The sequence below is a fragment of the Castanea sativa genome, chromosome 12 (assembly GCF_040712315.1).
Source record: "Castanea sativa cultivar Marrone di Chiusa Pesio chromosome 12, ASM4071231v1".
In the NCBI taxonomy this organism is placed as follows: Eukaryota; Viridiplantae; Streptophyta; class Magnoliopsida; order Fagales; family Fagaceae; genus Castanea; species Castanea sativa.
In genome coordinates, this window is record NC_134024.1 from 10,884,643 (window position 1) to 10,907,195 (window position 22,553).

Sequence of the window (22,553 nt, forward strand, 5' to 3'; positions counted from 1 at the left end):
ATTTCATTGTATAAGGCTCATTGGGCCTGAGCCCATCACTAGTTTTTTGGTCCGGGTACAATTGTGCACTTACAATTGGCGCCGTCTGTGGAAAATCTAGCATTGAAGGAATTGGAACATCATGGCAGGCTTGGGTTCGCATCATGTAGAATCTCAGGGATCACAGCCCGAAGATCTTTTTGAGCGCCTTGAGCGCTGGAAGGATCGAGAAGGAAGTGTTCATACCGTATATCATGGCGCGAGTCATACACGCGGCGGAGGCAGTGCCACCCATGAGGATGATGTCAAGGGCATGCAGAGGGAGATTGACCACCTCAAGAAGAAGCTGTGCCGTGTCAGACGAAGACAGGCTTCACCCCCATCCAATCCTTCTTCAGGGGAATCCCGGGGAAGCAGTTATAGCTCAAGGTCCGGGACTCTCCCCAGCAAAACCTTCTCTTGCGAAGAGGATGAACTACCTAGTCGTAGGCATCAGAAACTCCCCTCCAGGGGCTTGGGGAACGACGCTATGAGCCGAGCATTACACCAACTCTCCAAATCACCCTTCTCACGCAGGATTGAGAATGGAAGGCTCCCTAGGCGGTTCACCCAACCCACCTTCACCATTTATAACGGCCGGACGGACCCAGTGGAACATGTGAGCCACTTTAATCAGAGAATGGCGATGCATTCTCACAACGAAACCTTGATGTGCAAAGTCTTTCCTTCTAGCTTGGGACCTGTTGCTATGAGATGGTTCAATGGTCTAAAGTCGGGGTCTGTCGGTTCATTCAGGGAACTTACTAGGGCATTCGCATCTCGATTCATTACATGCAGTAGAGTTCCTCGACCGTTGGACTTGCTATTGTTTATGGCCATGAGGGAGGGTGAGATGTTGAAAGCCTACTTTGACAGGTATTGGGAGATGTTCAACGAAATAGATGGAGATTTTGACGAGGTGGCAATCAATACCTTTAAAGTAAGCCTTCCCACTAACCACGACTTGAGGAAATCCTTGACCAAAAAGCCAGTACGGAGTGTATGTCACCTTATGGACCGTATTAACGAGTACAAAAGGGTTGAGGAAGATCAACAGCAGGGTAAGGGTAAGGCGAAGGTTATCCCGCAAGAGAGAAGGGATTACAGGTCGGACAGGTATCACAATAATAAGTCGAGGAGAGATTACTCTAAGCAATCTGGCTCAGCCACTCCTCAAGTAGTTAACACTGTATTCCGAGAACCAGTGCACCAACTACTGGAGAAAGTTCGTAAGGAACCCTACTTCAGATGGCCTAGTAAGATGGCGGGGGACCCTACGAAGCAGAATCAAAATCTTTTTTGCTAGTACCATCAAGATGTGGGTCACACTACCGAGAAGTGTCAGACCCTCTGGAACCATTTGGAACAGCTTGTTAGCGAAGGGAAATTGAAGCAGCACCTGTACCAACCTAACGGACAAGGCAGTCAGTCAGGTTCAAATAATCAGAAGAATAATTCATCTCGGCCACCCTTGGGAACGATTAACGTTATCTTCGCTGCACCTGGCAGGACGGTTCTTGTCCTACCAGGATGATGGTGGTTGCACACTCCCAGGCCAAGGAGTCAGGCTTGAAGCCGAAGAGGATTAAAGGGAATGTGCCTGTCTTGAGATTCTTAGAGGAGGATAAGGTTGGGACCATCCAACCCCATGATGACGCCCTGGTGGTCACTTTGAGGATAGGAAATTACGACGTCAAAAAGGTGATGATCGATCAAGGCAGCGGTGCAGATATTATGTATCCCGACTTATTCAAGGGGCTAAGGTTAAACCTGGAGGATCTCACTCCCTATGACTCCCCACTAATAAGCTTTGAAGGAAAGACTGTCATACCAAAGGGGCAGATTCGATTGCCCGTACAGTCTGGATCAGAAACAGTCGAGGTGGATTTTATTGGGGTTGACGCGTATTCCCCATACACGGCCATTCTTGCCAGGCCTTGGTTGCACGCTTTGGGTGCTGTCTCCTCGACTTTGCATGTTAAAGTAAAATTCCTCTCGAGGGAATTCACCGAAGAAATTCGTGGTAACCAATCAGCGGCAAGGCAATGCATATCGACTGCAGTATTGTATCAAGCCAAATCAGAGTCCTCAGCCTCAGTTATGAAAGACTTATAGCAATTAACGACTTTGGATGCGCCCGATGCGGTGACAGTAGAGGAAGCCATATGTGAAGATTTGGAGAAGTTTCTGATAGCCGATAATCCCAAAAGGTTCTTTTAAGTTGGTGTACATTTACCACACCAAGAGAAGATGGAATTGCTAGAGTTTTTTAAGGACAACATCAATGTCTTTGCCTGGGATCCCTAGGAGGCTCCGGGGGTTGACTTGAGCTTCATATGTCATCATTTAAACGTCAACCCTGCCATCGTTCCTAGGAGGCAGCCACATCGGCGTTCCTCTAAAGAGCATTCTGAGGCTGTTAAAGAAGAAGTTCTCAAGCTCAAGAAGGCTGGGGCTATTAAAGAAGTTTTCTACCTGGAATGGCTGGCGCATACAGTTGTGGTAAAAAAGAAGAACGAAAAATGGAGAGTATGTGTGGACTTCATAGATTTAAACAAAGCCTGTCCAAAGGACTCGTTCTTGATGCCACGCATCGATCAGCTTATGGATGCCATGGTCGGACATCCTCGGATGAGCTTTTTAGATGCCTTCCAAGGCTATCACCAAATTCCGTTGGCAGCAGATGATTAGGAGAAGACTGCCTTCATTACTCCAACAGGGAACTATCACTATAAAGTGATGCCGTTCGGATTGAAGAATGCAGGGGCTACTTACCAAATGATGATGACCAGAATGTTTGAGTCGCAACTTGGAAAGACCATTGAGGTATATGTGGATGATATGGTAGTGAAGAGTAAGACAATACCCACGCACATGAAGGATCTGGACGACACCTTTCAAATACTTAGAAAGTACAAGCTGCGCCTTAACGACTCAAAGTGTTCTTTTGGGGTGGGTTCCAGAAGGTTCCTAGGCTACATGGTGACTCATAGAGGGATAGAGGTGAATCTGGCGCAGGTCAGGGCAATCCAAGGCTTACAGCCACCTCGGAATCCAAAGGAAGTTCAGAAGTTGATCGGAATGATCGCTGCTCTCAGCAGATTTATCTCTCGGTCAGCTGCCGGTGCAGGCCTTTTTTTCCAACAGTTAAATAAATGAAAAGGATTCTAATGGTCCAAGGAGTGCGCTTTAGCCTTCCAGCGACTTAAGGAATATCTTTCCCGGCCATCTCGACCGGAGGTTGATGAAGTCCTGTTTGCGTACCTAGCTGTGGCTGTCCATGCAGTCAGCCTGGTCCTTATAAAGGACGACAACGGGGTACAAAGACCGGTTTATTACGTTAACAAATCCTTGAATGAGGCTGAGGTGCGTTACTTGCCCTTGGAGAAGGCACTTCTGGCCGTAGTCCATGCCACGCGAAAGCTTCCTCACTACTTCCAGTCCCACACTGTCGTGGTTTTGACCCAACTACCTCTCAAGTCGGTGTTACGAAGTGCTTACTACTCCGGAAGGGTAGCTAAGTGGGGAACTATTTTGGGAGCTTTTGATATCAAATACGTGCCACGCATCTTGGTGAAGGGCCAGGTTCTCGCAGATTTGGTGGTGGAGTTTACTGAACCATTGTTGGAAGAAACTGCCAAGGAATCACACATGGATGAAAAATCAGTTGGCATGATCATGGACAAAGGACCTCCGATTTGGAAAGTGTCCATTGATGGAGCAGCTAACCAGAGGGGGTCTGGTGTCGGACTTGTTTTGGTATCCCCTGAGGGAATTGTCTTTGAAAAATCATTGAGATTAGCGTTCTCGGTAACTAATAACGAGGCTGAGTACGAAGCGGTCTTGGTCGGTATAAACATGGTGCGCAGGATGGGGGGAAAGGAAGTTCATATATTCTCGGATTCTCAGTTAGTGGTCGGCCAGGTGACGGGGACCATGGAGGCTAGGGATCCATAAATGCAAGAGTATCTGACCCAGGTCAAATGTTTACAATCAGAATTTGATTCATTTATCCTTTCTCACGTTTCTAGAAGTGGAAACACACATGCAGACTCATTGGCCACCTTGGCGATGTCCTCGGCTCAGTGTCTACCTAGGATTATCCTCGTTGAAGACTTGCTAGAACCCACTCTGACCACTGTAAGGGCCGTCCATATCCATCTGATAAGGCCCAGACCTAGCTGGATTGACCCTGTGGTATCTTTTCTGAAAAACGACGTTCTTTTCGAGGACAAGTCTGAAGCAGATAAGATCCGTCGAAATGCGCCTCGTTTCTGGCTATCCAAGGATCAGAAATTGTATAAACGCTCCTTCTCCGAACCATACTTGTTATGTGTACACCCTGAGTCAACGGAAGCACTTTTGGAAGAATTGCATGAGGGAATCTGTGGAAGCCACACTGGGGGAAGGTCCTTAGCCCATAGGGCTCTGACTCAGGGATATTGGTGGCCCAATATGTAAAGGGAAGCTCAAGACTACGCGAGAAAATGTGACCAATGCCAAAGGTTTGCTCCCAACATTCATCAGCCTGGGGGAGTCCTTAATCCTTTGTTCAGTCCTTGGCCTTTCGCTCAATGGGGATTGGATATAGTAGGGCCTTTTCCGAGGGCTGTGGGAAACAAAAGATGGTTACTCATGGGAACCGACTACTTCACCAAGTGGGTTGAAGCTGAGCCCTTAGCAAATATTAGGGATATCGACTCCAAGAAGTTTATCTAGAAGAATATTATCACTAGATTTGGGGTACCACACACACTTATCTCAGATAATGGTGTTCAATTCGATAGTAGAGCTTTCAGGAAGTATTGTAGTGACATGGGCATCACAAACAGATACTCCACCCCAGCTTATCCTCAGGGAAATGGGCAGGCCGAGGCCGTTAATAAGGTCATAGTCAGTGGACTCAAGAAAAGGCTGGATGATGCAAAGGGCAGATGGGTAGAGGAGCTACCTTATGTTTTATGGACGTATCGGATTACGCCGCGCAGATCCATTGGAGAAACACCATTCTCTATGACTTATGGGGCTGAGGCGGTGATACCTTTAGAATCTGGTTTTCCCACACTAAGGACAAGTTCTTTTAGTCCAGAAAATTATGATGGTCTCCTGCAGAAAAGCCTGGATTTGGTTGAGGAGCGGCGAGAGGCCGCTATAGTCTAAATGGCTTATTATCAGCAAAAGTTTAAACGAGGGTATGATGCCCATGTGAAGCTGAGGCCACTAGCGCCTAGGGATCTGGTGTTGAGAAAAGTTGTGGGTACTGCCAAAAACCCAGCTTGGGAAAAGCTAGGACTAAATTGGGAAGGACCTTATTGGATCATCTCTGTAGCAGGCATAGGATCATATCGGCTAGTTGATCTAGATGAAAAAATTGTACAACGCCCCTGGAATGTAAACAACCTTCGAAGGTATTATTATTAATAAAAAGTGCTTTTATCGTTCGTAGTTCAAAATATGAATATGTATTTGGGTTTATCTCTTACTATTTTTAAGAATCAAACAGAAACTTGGTCATGTATGGTCCTCGGACAACATACCTTGTGGAAATTGATATCTTATTAAGTATCAAACAGAAACTTGGTGATGCAGTGTCCTCGGACAACATACCTTGTGGAAATTGATGTCTTATCATTTGTTAAACAGAACCTTAGTTATGCTGAGTCCACAAACCTTCTACTTTAGGGAAATTAACATCTTAAGTTACAATTCTTAAGAATCAAACAGAAACTTGGTCATGTATGGTCCTCGGACAACATACCTTGTGAAAATTGATATCTTATTAAGTATTAAACAGAAACTTGGTAATGCAGTGTCCTCGGACAACATACCTTGATGAAATTGATGTCTTATCATTTGTTAAACAGAACCTTAGTTATGTCGGGTCCACAGACCTTCTACTTCGGGGAAATTAATATCTTAAGTTACAATTTTTAAGTATCAAACAGAAACTTGGTGATGCAGTGTCCTCGGACAACATACCTTGTGGAAATTGATGTCTTATCATTTGTTAAACAGAACCTTAGTTATGACGGGTTTACAGACCTCATACTTTGGTGAAATTAACGTTTCAAGTTACAGATTCTAAGTATTAAATAGGAATTTGGATATGTATGGTTCTTGACCCATATACCTTGTACAAATTGATATCGTGCTTACCATTAAGACAAATTTTGTTTATGTCAGGTCCTTGAACACTTCACTTTCGAAATACTAGCAAAAATCCATGTCATATTAGTGTTGAGATGTTGATGAAGCATTTTGATCACTTTATGCCTCAAATTGAATTCTAAGTTAGGTTTTTAGTCGTGCATCATTGTGTCACACATGTTATACTCTTGAGGCATAATTTGTAAAGTATAAGCTAAGCATGTGTACTATTGTTTAAAGTTATGATAGTTCAAATATTGAAAGCGGAGTTAGTTGTTCCACTCCTTTTTTTTTTTTTGCTCATGAGAAATCTTATAGTAAAAAAGTACAAGTCAAATGAAGATTAAACAAGACAGTCTTTCATTAATTGCTTCTAATAAATATTACAAAGGAAGTCTTTGTTACATAACAAAAAAGGGAAAAGTCCTGGGCTCGGCCCTAAGATTTTGAAGGAGGGTCCTGCTCGGGAGCGCTGGCCGCTTCAGTACTTTTTAGCTCCACTTCAAAGGACGATTGTGCTTGTTTTTCTTTATTTGTTGCTACAGGTGGAGGGACGATAGGCTCGGCGCTGTGGCTTGTAGCTTTCTCAGCACCTTCACCCTGTTCTTTCTCTTTATTGGAGCTCGTAGGTTCTGTAGGAGCAGGAATGGGCTCTGGGATCGCAGGAGGGGGCATGGAAGGAGCTGTCTCAGGGGCAGGGGTGACAGGAGGAAGCTCTTCTATCTCCTGTATGACTAGGGGAAGCCAAATGTTCTCGGGTTTCCTCAGCTCAGAAGTTGAAGGAACCCCTGCTACATTTAAGGCTTCCCCCCAAACTTACTGGCAGTATTCTCGGCACAGCGCGGCGAACTCCTCTGTCAGTTGGTCTTCTGTCGCCGCTACCCCTTCCTTGTAAGCAGCCTTCTTCGTGGCCTCCAGCGAGTCCTTCAAGGTGCGGGCCTCGTCCTTCATCTTGGCAAGCTCCTTCTTCAAGTCAGAGTGTTCCTGCTGAGCTTTGGATAACTCTTCATCCTTCTGACGAAGAAGCTTGCGTTGCCCCTCCACCTGGGTCTTCATCGTCTTCAAGCTGGCCTCGGCGCCGTCCCTTTCCCTTTTTAGCTCCGCTAGCTGTGTGGTGAGCTTCTCATTTTGCGCAAGGGCCTGACCTAGGGACTTCTTGGTCTTTAGCCGAAGCTCCAGTTCAAGCCCAGCCTTCTTCCGAGAATCCTCCACCCACTTCTCGGCGGCAAAGATTTCCTGGACGGCTTGTGACAAGATATCAAAATGTCAAAATGTTAAACGCGTAAAAATGTCTCCTACAGTGAGGTGTGATAAAAAAAAAAAAGGTGAAGATAAGATTTAAAAACTTACCAAGGCCAAGTCCCTTTTTAGCGAAAGGAACAGGTGGGACTGATTCATCTTGTCCAGAGCCTCCATGTCCTTGGGTAGCAGGAGAGGGCATTCCAAGGCATCGGCCAGGTGGAGAGCATGGCCTTGTTGGAACATCCTGATATTGGACTGACTAGAGATAGGTGCCCCGTCCAGTTTAAGCTCGGGAGACCAGTTAGCCGGTGCACGGCGCACTTCGGCAAGATCCCTGATCTCCCCGCTTTCCACTGACGAGGCACGTCCCTTGCCTTTGTCAGGTCTTTGTTGCTGGGGTTGTTGTTTGTTGTTGTTTCTGCTTCTTCTGCCTCTCCCCATCTGCCTCCTCGGCCTCACCCTTCCTTTTCTTCTTGGGCTCCGCAACGGGAGGCTTAGGATCGGATGGAGGAGGGGGTGGGGGCAAAGATGGGGGGACCTGTGACCCACCTGCTCCCTTCTTAGAGACTCTCGCGCCCCTTTTGTGCATCAGCTCCTTCAGGGCGTCCATCTTTTCTTCTTTGGAGCTGGAGTCAGGGCGGGCAACTACCAAACCTTGTATCCTCGAAGTCTTGGCAGGCTCATGCTCCTCGTCCGAGAGGATGACAAACGGGTTTCCTCGAGGCCTTTCGACGTCTTCGAGTTGAAACTGGTCTATCTCCTCGTCTAATGAGTGCGGTGAGGATGCTTACTCTTCTTGGACGGAGACGGAGGTTGTCTGAGAGTGCGCCGAGAGGGGAATTGTTGCAATTGGGCACGTGTACAGAATGATGGTGGGATCGTCGGGAAGATCGTGGTCAGAGAGGAAACTTGGTCGTGCGACGTTTATTCTTCTACGTCGCTTATCCCCCGCGATGATTGCGTTTTCTATTTCTTGAAAGTCCGATGATATAAGGTTGTATCCTAATATCAAATGTGCTGCTCTCACTTGTAAATCTTCACTCACGAAGACTTCTGAGCGCAGGACGCGATTTAAGTCGGCAACGTTGCAGAAGCTCAGGCGTGGGCGTACGTGCTGTTTATCTGTGAGAAGAGGCATCCGAGAAGACAAACATGGTCAGATTCTTAATAAACATCAAGACCAGAAGCAATAATGTGCAATAAGAGTTAAAGCATTAAAGGCGGCGGGATTGAATCACGGGTTAAGTAATTTAACTCCTAACGAGTCACACCTGGATCTCCCTATATGACCGGGCAGTGAGGACCGTCGTACCAATTCCCTGAGGTGATGAGGTAGTCGTCCTTCATGCCTTTGTTGGATTTAGGCAGACAAGAGATCAGCCTAACTATACTGGACCGCGACTTAATGTAATACCCTATATTTTTGAGTTTGTGTCATTCGTACATGAAGGCAACATCGTGCCATGTGAGGTTTAAGCCCATATGCTTATTTAAAGCGTCGACACTACCTAAGACCCTAAACACGTTTGGTGTGCACTGGTCTGGGTATAACCTATGGTTGCGAAGGTATTCTCTAGTCACATTTCTCATAGGGAGAGTCATTCTACCTTCTATGAAGGCGATCATGAGAATGATGACTTCTCCCGTTTTTCTAGCGCCGCCTATGGCTTCTACTGGGCAATACTTTAGACCTACGTCGTTGGGAATATGGTACTTGGCCCTAAACCCTTCCATACCGGCATCGGTATCAACCAGGCACTTAAATCTACCCATCTAGGAGAATCGAAAAGGCAAGTTTAAAGAAGAAAGAAGTTTAGAGGGGAGCCGAGGATAGAATCTGAGAAGGAAGGAGTAAAGAAAAGCAAAAACTTACTGGAGTTGGTTATGCGGTTCTTCACGAATTTTTGGAGAGAAAAGGTGATGGTTGATACTTTGATACGATTGATTTCTGCAGAAATGAATGAAGGCGCGGGTTTCCAAGCGTTTTGACGTGCGGGAGGCGGCCTTGAAATTAGATTTGTCCCGCTCAAATTTTCAGGGGGCAACTTGGACCGTTGGATGTTCATCTTACTGTTGAACGTGGGGAACTGGATGTAACTTGCGGTCATAAATGCGCGCATTTCGGATTTCGAAGCGTCAGAAGCGTTTTTCAGGGAACGAAAAGATCCATACACGCGCGGTGGTTTTTAAAGTGTGTGGGAGGTAACCTGGTTGGATCAAAACTCTATTTCTCTCCTCGGATGGGTGGGAAAAATAAAGTTTTGAGGGGCTATTGTGGTGGGTAAAAACTCCTGAACAGACATTTGGGCTTTGGGCCTAGTTGGCTGGTACTAGTTTGTTGTTGATCAGAGCCTTCAGGCCTACAAATCAATCTGCACTGTAAAGGTCCGAGGAGCTGTCCGAGGAGGAATGTCTCATCGGACAGGCCCAGCGATGGCCCTAGGACTTGCTAAATGGGCTAAAGGCAAGCTTCTGAAAAAACTAATGGGTAGGAGGATGATCCAAGCACCCTCTAGAGGCAAGGATGTGAGAGCAATATCTAAGGAAAAGGCTGCTACCACCACATTAAATACCCTACATCTACCTCCCTGACCGCATTAATGGGGAAGTGACCTCTGAACAGTAGGGGCAGCCCCCCTGCTATCTGTTTGAAGACTTCAAGGTAGCGGTGGAAGTGACAGGAATCCAGGGAGAAGATTTATATGACACGTGGATGAACCAGTGAAGGGGAAGTATATAATGAAACGAGAGAGGAAAGAGGAGGGGATCGGCATTTTTCTTATTGAGAAAACAAAAATAGGAACTAAGAATTGTAAACTTGGGTATAGAAAGAGAATATTTATACAACTCGTCATCGGCTTACGTCCGAGGAGACCCCTTTGTCACATTTGTTTATCATTTGCGTAGATTGTGGCACTCTAGCCTGTTAATTAACTTCCAACATCCCAAACCTAGGTTTCAAACCCATACTCTACAAATTTCATTGTATAAGGCTCATTGGGCATAAACCCATCACTTGTTTTTGGGTCCAGGTACAATTGTGCACTTACAATTATTGTTTAAAATTATTATTTTCGTGCGTGTTCTAATAAGCATTACTGTTTACTCAAAAAAATAATAGGGATGTTTATCCTACATTGGTTGTATATGTCTAGTGTCCGCTATTTATAACCCCAGTTCACAACAGTAAAGGTTAAGCCCTTTTGTTGTTGTACTCTAGTTATGTAATGTATAATAAACCCGATTTAAAACACTATTATTATTTTTGTTTGGAATTGTGTATGTCTAGTATTCGCTGTTTATAACCCCAATATGTAACTACAAAGAATAGGCCCCTTTGTTGTTATACTCTAGTTATGTAATGTATTATAAATCCAGTTTAAAACACTATTATAATTTTTGTGTGTGTTATAATAAGTATTACTTTTTACTCAAAAAAAATTATTATTGTTTAAAATTATTAACCAATCCCGATTTGAATTATGAAAAGATTATCCCTATTTGAATATTTTCCCTATTAATCATTTCTATTCTCATAAAAATAATCCCAGCGCTTTTATTTATTTATTACTTTTATTTTTTGTGCAACACTTGTATACCAAACTATATACTTCCAAATTTAGTTTTCAAATGGATAGACAAAGGTATTAGTTTACGGATTATAAATGTGGAAATAAATATGCACAACACATGCACAAGAAGAAAAAAAAAAAAAAAAATCTTCGTACTAATTATTACAAAAAATTAATGACACAGTGAAATTGATATCTAACTTGAAACTAAAGTATGTGTTTACGTGTGTGTCTTATGCGTGTGCATTAGAAGTAAAGGTAATTTACACAACTTTTATGGTAAGACAATAAGCAACATGACTTTATGGTAATTTAGAGTGATCATTTTTTGAACCATCCTCCTCTTCTCGGAAAATTATTGTGTACTTCCGGAGTACCATAAATGCGTACTCTCTTCTCTTACATGAATGGTGGGTCCCACTAATTAAATTCGTGGTATGACCCATCATTCATGTGAAAGGGGGGGACTACGCATTTATAGTACTCCGGGAGTACCTAATAATTAGGAATGTTCACCAAACTGCAAAAACCACATCAAAACCGCCAGCAAAATGGCATAACCGCACTGCACCACAAGTACTAGTGCACCGCACCGCACCGCATAGTGTAGTGCGGTTTTATAATAAAAAAATCGCATAAACCGCACCTCACCCTCTCTATATATTAGTATATTTATTTATTTTTAATATTAAATATATTATTATTAGTTTAATAACCCTGGTTTTCAAAAAAAAAAAAAAGTTTGATAGCCCTAGCAAGTGTTGACTAGAAAAGTCAACCCAAAATAAAGAAAAACTAACTCAATAATTTAAAACTTGGCCCAAAAAAAGGAAAAAATTAGTTTTGGGTTGGGTAGGAAAAGTCCTAAATTTGAAAAAATACCGATTTCAAATTGCATCTTATATATAGCACCACACATGTGACCGCAAAAATAAAGTCCGGTGTGGATATGGTTTTAACTAAACTTTAAACTGCACCACACCGTACCCCACCGCACATGTGACCGCAAAAATAAAGTGCGGTGCAGTTATGGTTTTAGCTAAATCGCACCGCAAAGTGCGGTGCTAAAAATGGCCCGAAACCGCACCGCACCGCGAACACCCTGCTAATAATTTTCCCCTCTTCCCAGTCTTCCTAAGCTTAGATCAATGAGGTATAATAAGAAACTTGGCAGATCCTGTAATAAATACATATAATAAAAAAAATACCGGAAATACTACTACATGCCATACAAAACATAATACATACCATATACAAATTTTATTCCGAAGACACAAAATTGTACTGATAAATTGATTCCTTCAAAACTATTTTTGTGCTTAAAATTGTACAAATATATATTTTTTTAAGGAAAATTTGTACAAATATTAAACTGAATAACCATGCTAGATGTGTCATCTAATAATAATCTCCATTAAATATTTATCCAATGTACACCAATCAAAATTTGATACTAACCTCAAAATAATGACAATCATTCTCAAGTTCATAAAAACAAAACAATCAATCTTTTGCCACATAATACTCGGTCAACCTGAAATTCTTAATACATAAAAGAAATATGTGAGAAAAAAAAACATTAAAATATATCCAAAAAAATATTTGAGCTAAGAGCAAGTAATATATAAAAGAATAAGGTTAAAGATAAATCAAGAATTAGAGAGAGGAGTAGTAGAAGACCATGGAGATAAAAAAAAAAAAAATGCTTAGGAATTATAATTTCCTCATTGCAATTTCTAAGCATCATTGAGATAATGCAAATCTTATAAATATAGAGAGATGAGTTTGCATATTTTATTGAGGATTGGGAATAGTTGTAGAGGAGTTTCATACGTTTTGGTAACAGTCCTATCAAAATATGAAAGGTTGGGATAAATCTATAAATATAATTTTTTTTAAAGAGTTAATTAAGTCTAAGAAAATTAACAGCAAATCCCCATCATAATGGGAAAGAAAAAAAAAAGCAATTGTCAATCGACATGGTAATTAAGAAGGAGAGAGAGACGCAGAGAGATTTGCTCAATTTCTAACATTTTTTTTTGGATATAAGATAAAATTTTTACTCTAGCCTAATATAAGTGTATATGTGTGTGAAGCTCCCTCTTAGAGACTTGAACCCCGACGCTTGCCCACCACACCCCACAAGCACTTATATTTGTGGAGTGACTATCACACTAAAGGTGTGCGGTGGTAAAAAATGACAATTTCTAACGTTCATGGAGATTAGTTGACTAATAGGAAGACGAAGTAATTATGAGGTGAGAAAGTATAGGTGTTAAGATTTAAATAAGGGCCTAAATTTAATAAGGATAGAGTGTAAAACTTTTGTTTTACACTATTCAATAAGAGATTATCACGTCAGTTTTTTAAGAAAAAATTTTAGGTACTCTTAGAGTGCGAAGTAATTGTACTTCCTCCTCTCACATTCATGGTAGACCCCCCCATGAATTTAATGAGTTGATCCCACCATGAATGTGAGAGGAAAGAGCACAATTCTCTGTGCTCCGTGAGTACCTAAGAATTACTCAGCTTTTTATATAAAACTTAATACATTCTACCACACATAATAACATCTCAATAAACTCACAATTAAGTTGGGTTTTCAAATGGGTATTAGAATTGATTGAGTGTGATTATGTCTGTTCTTTAATATGTGATATGATAATGTGGTATGTTGGGATTGAAGGGGTAAAACTTGGATTTTACACCACATCCTTATTGAATTTAATTTCTTACTATATATATATATATATATATATATGTAGGTATGTATGTATGTACACACACACACACACACACACACACATATGTTCAAACACTTTGTCAAGAGTTTTGTAACACAACTTGTTGGACTTCTTGATATTTTTAAGGCATTCATGATTCAAATTTCCACTACTCAATTATCAATTTATTAAAAAAAAAAAACTAAGTGCCCATTTGGGATGCACTTAGCCAACTTATTTATTATTTTTTCTACTATTTGCATGTCTCACTTATGTCACCTACTTATTTTATTTAGCCTTTACATTTTATTTACAATATTTTTAACAAAAAACTAAATAAACTATTTTCAATCGGACACTAAATAACACTTTAATATGTGGCTTACCAAAAAAGCTACTATCTTGGAAGCTATTGAGTAATTAACTTCAACAACCCGAGCCCCCACCGTCCTTGAAAAAAAAGGGAAGAGTTCTTATATTACATTTTATTTATAATACTTTTAACCAAAATTTATTTAAACTATTTTCAAACGGACACTAAATAACACTTTAATATGTGGCTTACCAAAAAAACTACTCTCTTGGAAGCTATTGAGTAATTAACTTCAACAACCCGAGGCCTCACCGTCTTTGAAAAAAAAGGGAAGAGTTCTTATTTATTGGTTACCACCTCCCTTTCTACCCCGTAAATATACTTTTTAGTTTTTACCGGTAAGTTATACTTTTTCCGATACAAGAGCCAACAAATAATAAGAACAATTAAATACATATTTTCCCATAAAAAATAAGTTGTCTATTTTTACTCCCCTCCCCCCCTCTTGTAAGTTGTACTTTTTCCGATACAAGAGCCAACAAATAATAAGAACAATTAAATACTTATTTTCCCATAAAAAATAAGTTGTCTATTTTATTGCAACGAAAATCTAGTATTGTATAAACCTATTGCTTTTTTTATTAAAAAAATAACCTATTGCAACGAGATTTTCAAAGTAAATCGTTGCAATATATGGAATTTTTGCAACGAAAATTTAATGTTGTGTAAACCTATTGCCTCGGAGTTTATTACAACGGCTTGCATCGACTTTTTTGTCGTTACAATAACACCTATTATTGCAACGACATTAGTTGCTATTGCAACGACTTTTTCTGTTGTATTAAGTCTTTTTTTTTTTTTTGTAGTGAAATAATACCCATGCCCACTAGTAAGAGATACTAGTTGAGTTATAATGTTTTTAACCTACTTCTAATAATAATAATAGTATGTAGTATCAACAAAATGTAATAACGAGTTACATTTCAATAAGAAACAAACATTAAAAAGTAGAGAAAGTATCTAGTCTACCTTATCAAGAAGTTAAAGCAATAGTTACCAAAAAGAGCTAGCAAAGAAAATCTGCTGAGATTTTGTTTAATTTGTGCATGACGCAGACATAAATAATTGTGACACCTTATTAAGATGTGAGCCACTAGTTGAAATCTTTCCTTCCTCTTCTCATTCGGAGTAAAATATATATTAATTATTTCCCTCTAATTTTAGAAATAGGGTTTTCAATGGCACTTTACTTTTTTCATGAAACGTAACTTAATCAAACTTCTTGCGCAACGCTTTAGGATCATTGCTAATATTCCTCAAATCAGGTTTCTTTTTCTTCATTCTTGAAATATTTAGAATCAAATATGCCCATCTTATCAATTTTTTTTTCTAATTTATAATGTGAATTCATGGATTAAACAGCTACCATAAACAATGTATTGAAAGATAATGTGTTGATGGTTACAGCATTGTGCAACTGTTGAAAAGAACACACACACACACACATATATATATGATGGGAAATTGGCTATTATAATTATCACAATAATAAAAGATTGGTTAATATGGACTCCATCAAATGGATTTGATGGGGTTTTGTTCATTTTCACCAACATTAACGAAACTTTGTAACAATTTAAGATATTCATTTTCTCAGCCAAAAAAAAAAAAAACAATATATTATAAAGTTTTTACTTCTTTCATCACATAATAAAATACAAATAAAAATAATGCAAATGCTTCATTTCATAAAAGTAGGTGTGTTATTTTTACTCAAATATACACATTTATCCACTATGCCTTCATTTGGCTAAGCGTACCCTTAAAGCTTGAACTACTATGTTTCTCACCATTAATTGTAGTTCACACCAACTTATTTGATGATGGTTGTAATTATTTCCCTGTTTACAACTATAAAGGTTAGATTATTTTATAGTTGTATACTGATTATGTAATATATTATAAACCCGGTTTAAAACACTAATATTACTATTTTCGTGTGTGTTCTATTAAGTATTACTGTTTACTTAAAAAAAGCTTCATTATTTTCAAAAACTTGATATGAAAATACATAATTTTTTTTTTATAAACATGAAAATACATTGTTGTAATACGGAAGGTTGTATTGCTGCCTATAAATAGACCTCGAAATGAAGAGATAGAGCATACTTTAGATATTTGCTTTAAGAAAAAATGAGGTTCTTTGTCTTGTTTCTCTTCTCTCTCTCTATTTCTCCCTACTTTTTTGCTTTTGATTACTTCCAACTCGTCCTACAGTGGCCACCAACCTATTGCTATGGCCTTTCACATTGCAGAAACTTGTCTCCTATGAACTTCACCATACATGGTCTGTGGCTAAATGACTCCACCAAAAACCAAAAGATAACTTGCCCTGCAGCCACTCTAGACATTAACTTGGTAAGTTTTTAGATGTAGTAATATAAACTCTTGCATATTTATGTGCTTGTATAAGTCACTACAAGAAAAAAAAAAAAACCATATTTTTGCAATAGTCATATTGTTGTAATAAACCTCTATTGCAATAAAAAAAATTTGTTGCCCACTGTTGCGATAAAATCTATGACAATAAACTATTGCAACAAAAATTTCGTTGCAATAGAGTTTTGTTTTAATAAATATGTTGCAATAAATTATTATTATTATTATTATTATTATTACTTTATTGCAACAGATAACTTGCCCAACAGACACTCTAGACATTAACTTGGTAGTTTTTAGATGTAGTAATATAAACTCTTGCATATTATGTGCTTGTATAAGTCACTACAAGAAAGAAAAAAAAAAACCCTATTGCAAGAAAATTTTTTGTTGCAATAGTCAAATTGTTATAATAAATCTCTATTGCAATGAAAAAAATTTGTTGCCCATTGTTGCGATAAACAGATAAAGTCTGTGACAATAGACTATTGCAACAAAAATTTCGTTGCAATAGAGTTTTGTTTTAATATAAATTTGTTGTAATAAAAAAGGCTAAAATGCAAAATTGATTATCTAACTTTCTTCAGATTTCATTTTAGTCTTCTAACTTTACTTTCGTTCATTTTAGTCCTCTAAGTTTCAGATTCATTTTAGTCTTCTAACTTTACTTTCGTTCATTTCAGTCCTCTAAGTTTCAGATTTATTCAATTAAGGCCTTTCCATTAACTTCCTAAAAAAAAAAGGTCTTTCCGTTAACTTTTGTTAAAATTTTTTGAAAAAAAAAATCTGGAAAATATTTTTCAATCATTAATTGAATTTTTTTAAATTAAAATTTTGAAGAAAAATTTATAAAATTGGAAAATTAACTACAACAAATAACAAAAGTTGATGGAAAAGCCTTAATTGAATAAACTTGAAAGTTAGAGGACTGAAATGAATAAAAGCAAAGTTAGATGACTAAAATAAAATTTGAAGAAATTTAGAGGGTCAGTTTTACATTTTACCGAATAAAATTATTATTAAAAATACTTTATTGCAACAAAAAATATTGTTGTTATAATTTGTTGCAACAAATCTTTTGTTGCAATAGGTTACCACAACAATAATTTTTGTTGTAATAAAGTATTTCTGGAACTTATTGCAACAAATCTCTTTGTTGCGATAGGTCACCGCAACAGTAATTTTTGTTGCAATAAAGTACCTATGAAAACTTATTACAACAAAACATTTTGTTGATATAAGTTATCGCAACAATAATTGTTGTTGCAATAAATTATATATATTTTTAATTTATATTTTTTTCCCACTAAATACATCATATTTAGCCTGTTAACAATATAAACATATCTTCACAAAATCAAAAAAAATCTACAAAAGACGCAAATGTATTATACTTTATCCATGCTCAATATATATATTCAACCACATTAATTCATTATCATGTTGGACTAAACTAATATCACCAAGCTCACGAAAATTGCGTTCCATGTTCTACCACTCTTCCAATAGCTTTGTTTTTTCCTATTTCAACTCAAATGCATATGTTCTGTAGTAGTTGATGGCTTTCTCAAAAACCCCTAATTCATAGAAAACAAAAGAAAAGTGTTAGAGCTTGTTTCATTGGTGATGAAATTTAAAAATAATAAGATTATCCGTAGTCTATTACTCTAGTTTGCAACCAAGTTAAGCTATAAACAAGAAACATGCCCAATTAGCAAACAACTTCAATTCTGATTCAGACCAATCCAAAAAAGAGAGCCATTTCACGCTTGTTAAACAAATATACGGGAAAAACAGTCAAACTTATATTTAGGTTGTTTACACAGATTCCCAACATGCAAAATCTTGCAGAGTAATTTTGTTTTACACTTTTAAGCAAGACTCCATATATTGAATTTTACCACAAAGCTACATATTTCACATAATTTCAAGACCCATCAGGATTTGAATTAGTAATTCTTTTAGCTACAATGTATACTATGAACGTTGATTGCTAATTAGAACATTCAATTAAGCATCTCTTATATAATATATATATATATATATATATATATACAATTCACCCAGAAATATCCTAAAAACATTCCCTCTTTCTTGTTACTGTTCATATGTACAGTTCACATTTCACAACCCCTAGATTGATGCAAATTGTCAGCCTCCTTTCGCCTCTTTAATACCAAATCAAACACTTATCCTTATTCCTTTAAAAATCTAAAACCCTATACATTTTCCCTAATCAAAACAAGCTTTAAAGCTCTGCTTTTTGTTGCCTACTAGGGAATCCCACAAATAGTCTTGCTTTCAAGAATTGCTCTCTTGGCCTATTAATCCGATCTTTTACTAACTACAAAAAAAATAATCCGCGACACCAAATCCCTTAAAGCACAAAATTTCCAAAATCTCTTGCACCATATACGCATAAATAGGTAGATTATCATAATTGCCCTGTCAATTTAGTTCTTACTATTATTTTTTAGATGAAAATTAATGACGCATATAATAGCTAAAATAAAAAATTAGTTTTCGTCCTTTTTTTTGAAGAATAAAAAATAAGTTTTTGTTGATGTGACAATACACTAAAATTTTATTTTGGCCGTTTACCCAAAGTAATTTTATGGATTTGGATGGAAAGTTTTTTTAAAAATTGGTCAGACCCATAGAAATATTTTTTCACATTTCATTTCTTCCCTCTATTATCTTCTAACTAAACAAAGGAAAATGAGTCATTTCTCTTCCCTTCTCTCCCTTTCCCTCGAGCTAAACATAACCTAAGAATCACATCTATCTATCTTTCTCTGTCTCCCTTCTCCAAGAATCTTTGATTTAGTGATCACTCATTTGGACGTTTGACAAACAAATATGAGTGTAAGATGAATAAACCAATGGCTTGAGCATTCAGTGAAGCTTAATGGTGGAACACAACTGTTTTAGGACTTCAAATGTTTGTTTTTAGGGAAAAACCTGGGAAGTATCTAACTGGTAGACCATTCATGGTTTGAAAAACCGACTAGTTGGATGTCGAACGATTCATAGGAAATTTGTGTTTATCAATTTTTTAGGTTTTGAAAACCAGAAAAGTTACTAATTCCCAATTAACTTGGTCCAACTGTTTGGTCCAGTTTTTACAACTATGCTAAGAGCATCCACATTGGTGAAGCTATAATTTTAGCTATTTGGCACCACAAAAAACTTCTTTATTTATTTTACCTTTTCACTTTACAAAACATCCAACATCAATAGTTTTATTTTAATTTTCGACACAATAAAATAATATAAATAATACAATAAAATAATATATCTACTAATTCTCCCAAAAAAAAAAATCCCCTGCAATGAACAACAACCACCTTGCCACCGCCACAAACTTTGTAAAATGTAATTGCTACCTACTAGATGATAAGTCAAATAATAATAATAATAATAATAATAATAATAATCCAGCTGGGTTCACATTCCACACAAAGACAATCTAGACCCTTCCTTAAAAAATTCATAGAATATTCCATCTACCATTTAAAATCCTAACCGTCCATTGTTCAATTAACCTCTCCACATCTTCACTCAGTTAATTCAACTGCATTTCCTTCCATCAACACCTCAGTGTTCTTTTGATGTGGGTTTTGTGCCGGCAAAGAGTTTTGAAAGGTGATCAAGAAGAAATAGAGAATTATGGTCCAGATGGAGATTAAGAAGAAATGTTTGATGGTAGTGAAGGACAACAGCTCAAGTGAGAATTTTTGTTTCTAGGTGAGAGTTTTTGTTTTCTTTTTTTGATTGAGAGAGAGGTGAGAGTTGAGAGTGTTTTTTTGAGAATCAGAGAGAAGTGAGAGGTGAGAATTGAGAATGGAGAATGAATGAAACGGAGGAAAAAAAGAAAGAAAGAAATATTATTTTCACGAGAGCCAGGAATGTAAATCATTATTTGATTTTAGTTTTAAACTACAATGCACAATCATCTATAGCTGTGCACTGTAGCTAAATTGGTAAAATTTTACCTATATCACCACTAATGTTGGACATTTTTTGTTTGTGGTGCTAAAAATAATAATTTAGCTTTTTAAGACTACCAATACCAATACTAATACTCTAATAGCTACAAGATTGAACCAACAACATTAAGAGTTCAAAACAAAGGACATAGGTTAACCTGATCCAACCGTCTGGGCCAATTTTTACAACAATGCTAATGGCTATAAGATTGAACCAGCAACAATATTGAGAGCCCAAAACAAAGGACATAGCTATCCAAGGATCGCTCCTTCAAACGCCCCAGTTGTAGCACAATACAATGTGGAGGATTGCCTGTTTTGACTATCATCCCCGGCCTTGCTTTGACATCCTAGCCTATTCCCTTCACAAATTGTTCCTCTATGAGAACTTCCCCATCATAACATCTTTTATCTCTTTGAATCCAAATTAACTTTCACTATGCTAATTCCTTTCCCATGTGTCTAAGTTGTTCCCAAGTTGTAGCATAATTGAACTTTCCATTTGCTGATGCAGTCCAAATTTGCTTATCTTGCTCACCAACTCTAACAATCTAATTAGGTTAAGTTGACTTTAAATATTAACCAACTCCTCTGATTTGGCAAGAGGTCAGTGCCCCTCTCCACCTTAGCATCAATGGAACTAGTTGCATCATGTACAATTGTTAGGACTTATAGTGTGTTGGCAAATTCCATGACAAATTGGTTGTATATTTTATCATTTTAATTGAACATTGGGAGTCAATCTATACATTGAACAGGAAAGAGAGAACAGAAAATTTGACAACGTGATCTATATAAGATGGAATATAGTCTTTCTATGAAACACTGAAAGCAAATTTGATAGACTATGAGTATTACTGTATTACATTATGAGACATACGTATGCCTAGTTATAGGGAGCTAGGCTAGACTAATTCTCAATGACATTTCGACCCGTGATTGAAACCAGGCTCTCCACATAAGCTATAGCTTGTGTTACATAATACAATGGATGCCCACTAACTTGAACATTCTTAATTTGTTGAGCATTTAAGTTATACACAACTACTTGTCCATTGTCCTCCACCAGAAAAATCTTGTCACCTAAAAGAAGAATATGGCCACTATTGGCAGGTCCTACTAGCTTACGAATTCCTGAAAGGGGTCCGATAACATATTGTTTGGTCCAAGACTCCTTAACGCCATATTCATGCATCACCCAAATATCAAAGGTTTTCTCAAGTGCGCAAATATTGTAAACAACAGAAGCAACACAATTTCCCAACACAGCTAAAGCTTGCCAAATTTGATTGAAATGTGAAATATTGTTCAAATCTGGCATGCTTAATATTCCAAACACCTCATTGCTCATGTCAAAGGATACAATGATGTTGTAATCCTTTTCCTTTGGCCTACCGGACCAATGATAAGCTCCATTCAAGTATATTTCACAACATCCACCAAAAATATGAATATCAGAAATGGTGTCACAGTTGATTTGCCTCCAAGAATCAGTACCTAGGGTATAAACCTCAACATGTTTATGTAGAACCACGCGAGGGTCCCAAATGAGTGAGTAGCCTGTAACGTCCCAATAGGTGAGAATTGTAACTACCTTGAAGTCGTTAGAATTGCAGTCATAACCAAACCCAGAAGCTGTATGTTGGCAGTCAATGTTAGCTGGAAATTGGACAGGAAGTGGAGAAACCACCTTAAATTCTCTGATTACTGGATTCCATAAGACAAAGCTGTAGAAATAGTCTCCTCTTGTACAAGCTTGCAGGCAAATTACGCCGTTGCTGCAAGCACCCACTATGCACTGCAATTTTATGTCCTCTCCTGTAAAAAAAGGCGTGTCCAGAATGATTCCAGAATCAAAATTATCATCATCAAGATTAGGGTGCAAGGACAGTGCTCTCTTGCGGATTTTATGGTCTAGGGTCTCTAGGCCACATACGAGAATACTTGAATTTTTTTGAGACGAATGGTGGTAGTGTTTAGCAATGAAACAGGAGTTTTGGAAACGAGTGTACCATGACTTATTTAGGCAACTGAATCGCTTTAAAGATTTCACTGGAAGCCTGGAAAGTATGTCCTCCACCACCGCTTCCGGTAGCTCAGAGCTCACCAT

The 22,553-nt window shown here is 38.2% G+C and overlaps 1 protein-coding gene across 1 annotated transcript; it reads right to left on the minus strand.

Moving 5' to 3' along the window:
• Window positions 1–21,353: 21,353 nt before the first annotated feature.
• Window positions 21,354–22,553, minus strand: LOC142620164 (F-box/kelch-repeat protein At3g06240-like). The gene has a single exon (XM_075793578.1). The coding sequence runs from the start codon at window positions 22,551–22,553 to the stop codon at window positions 21,354–21,356; it is 1,200 nt and encodes a 399-aa protein (XP_075649693.1).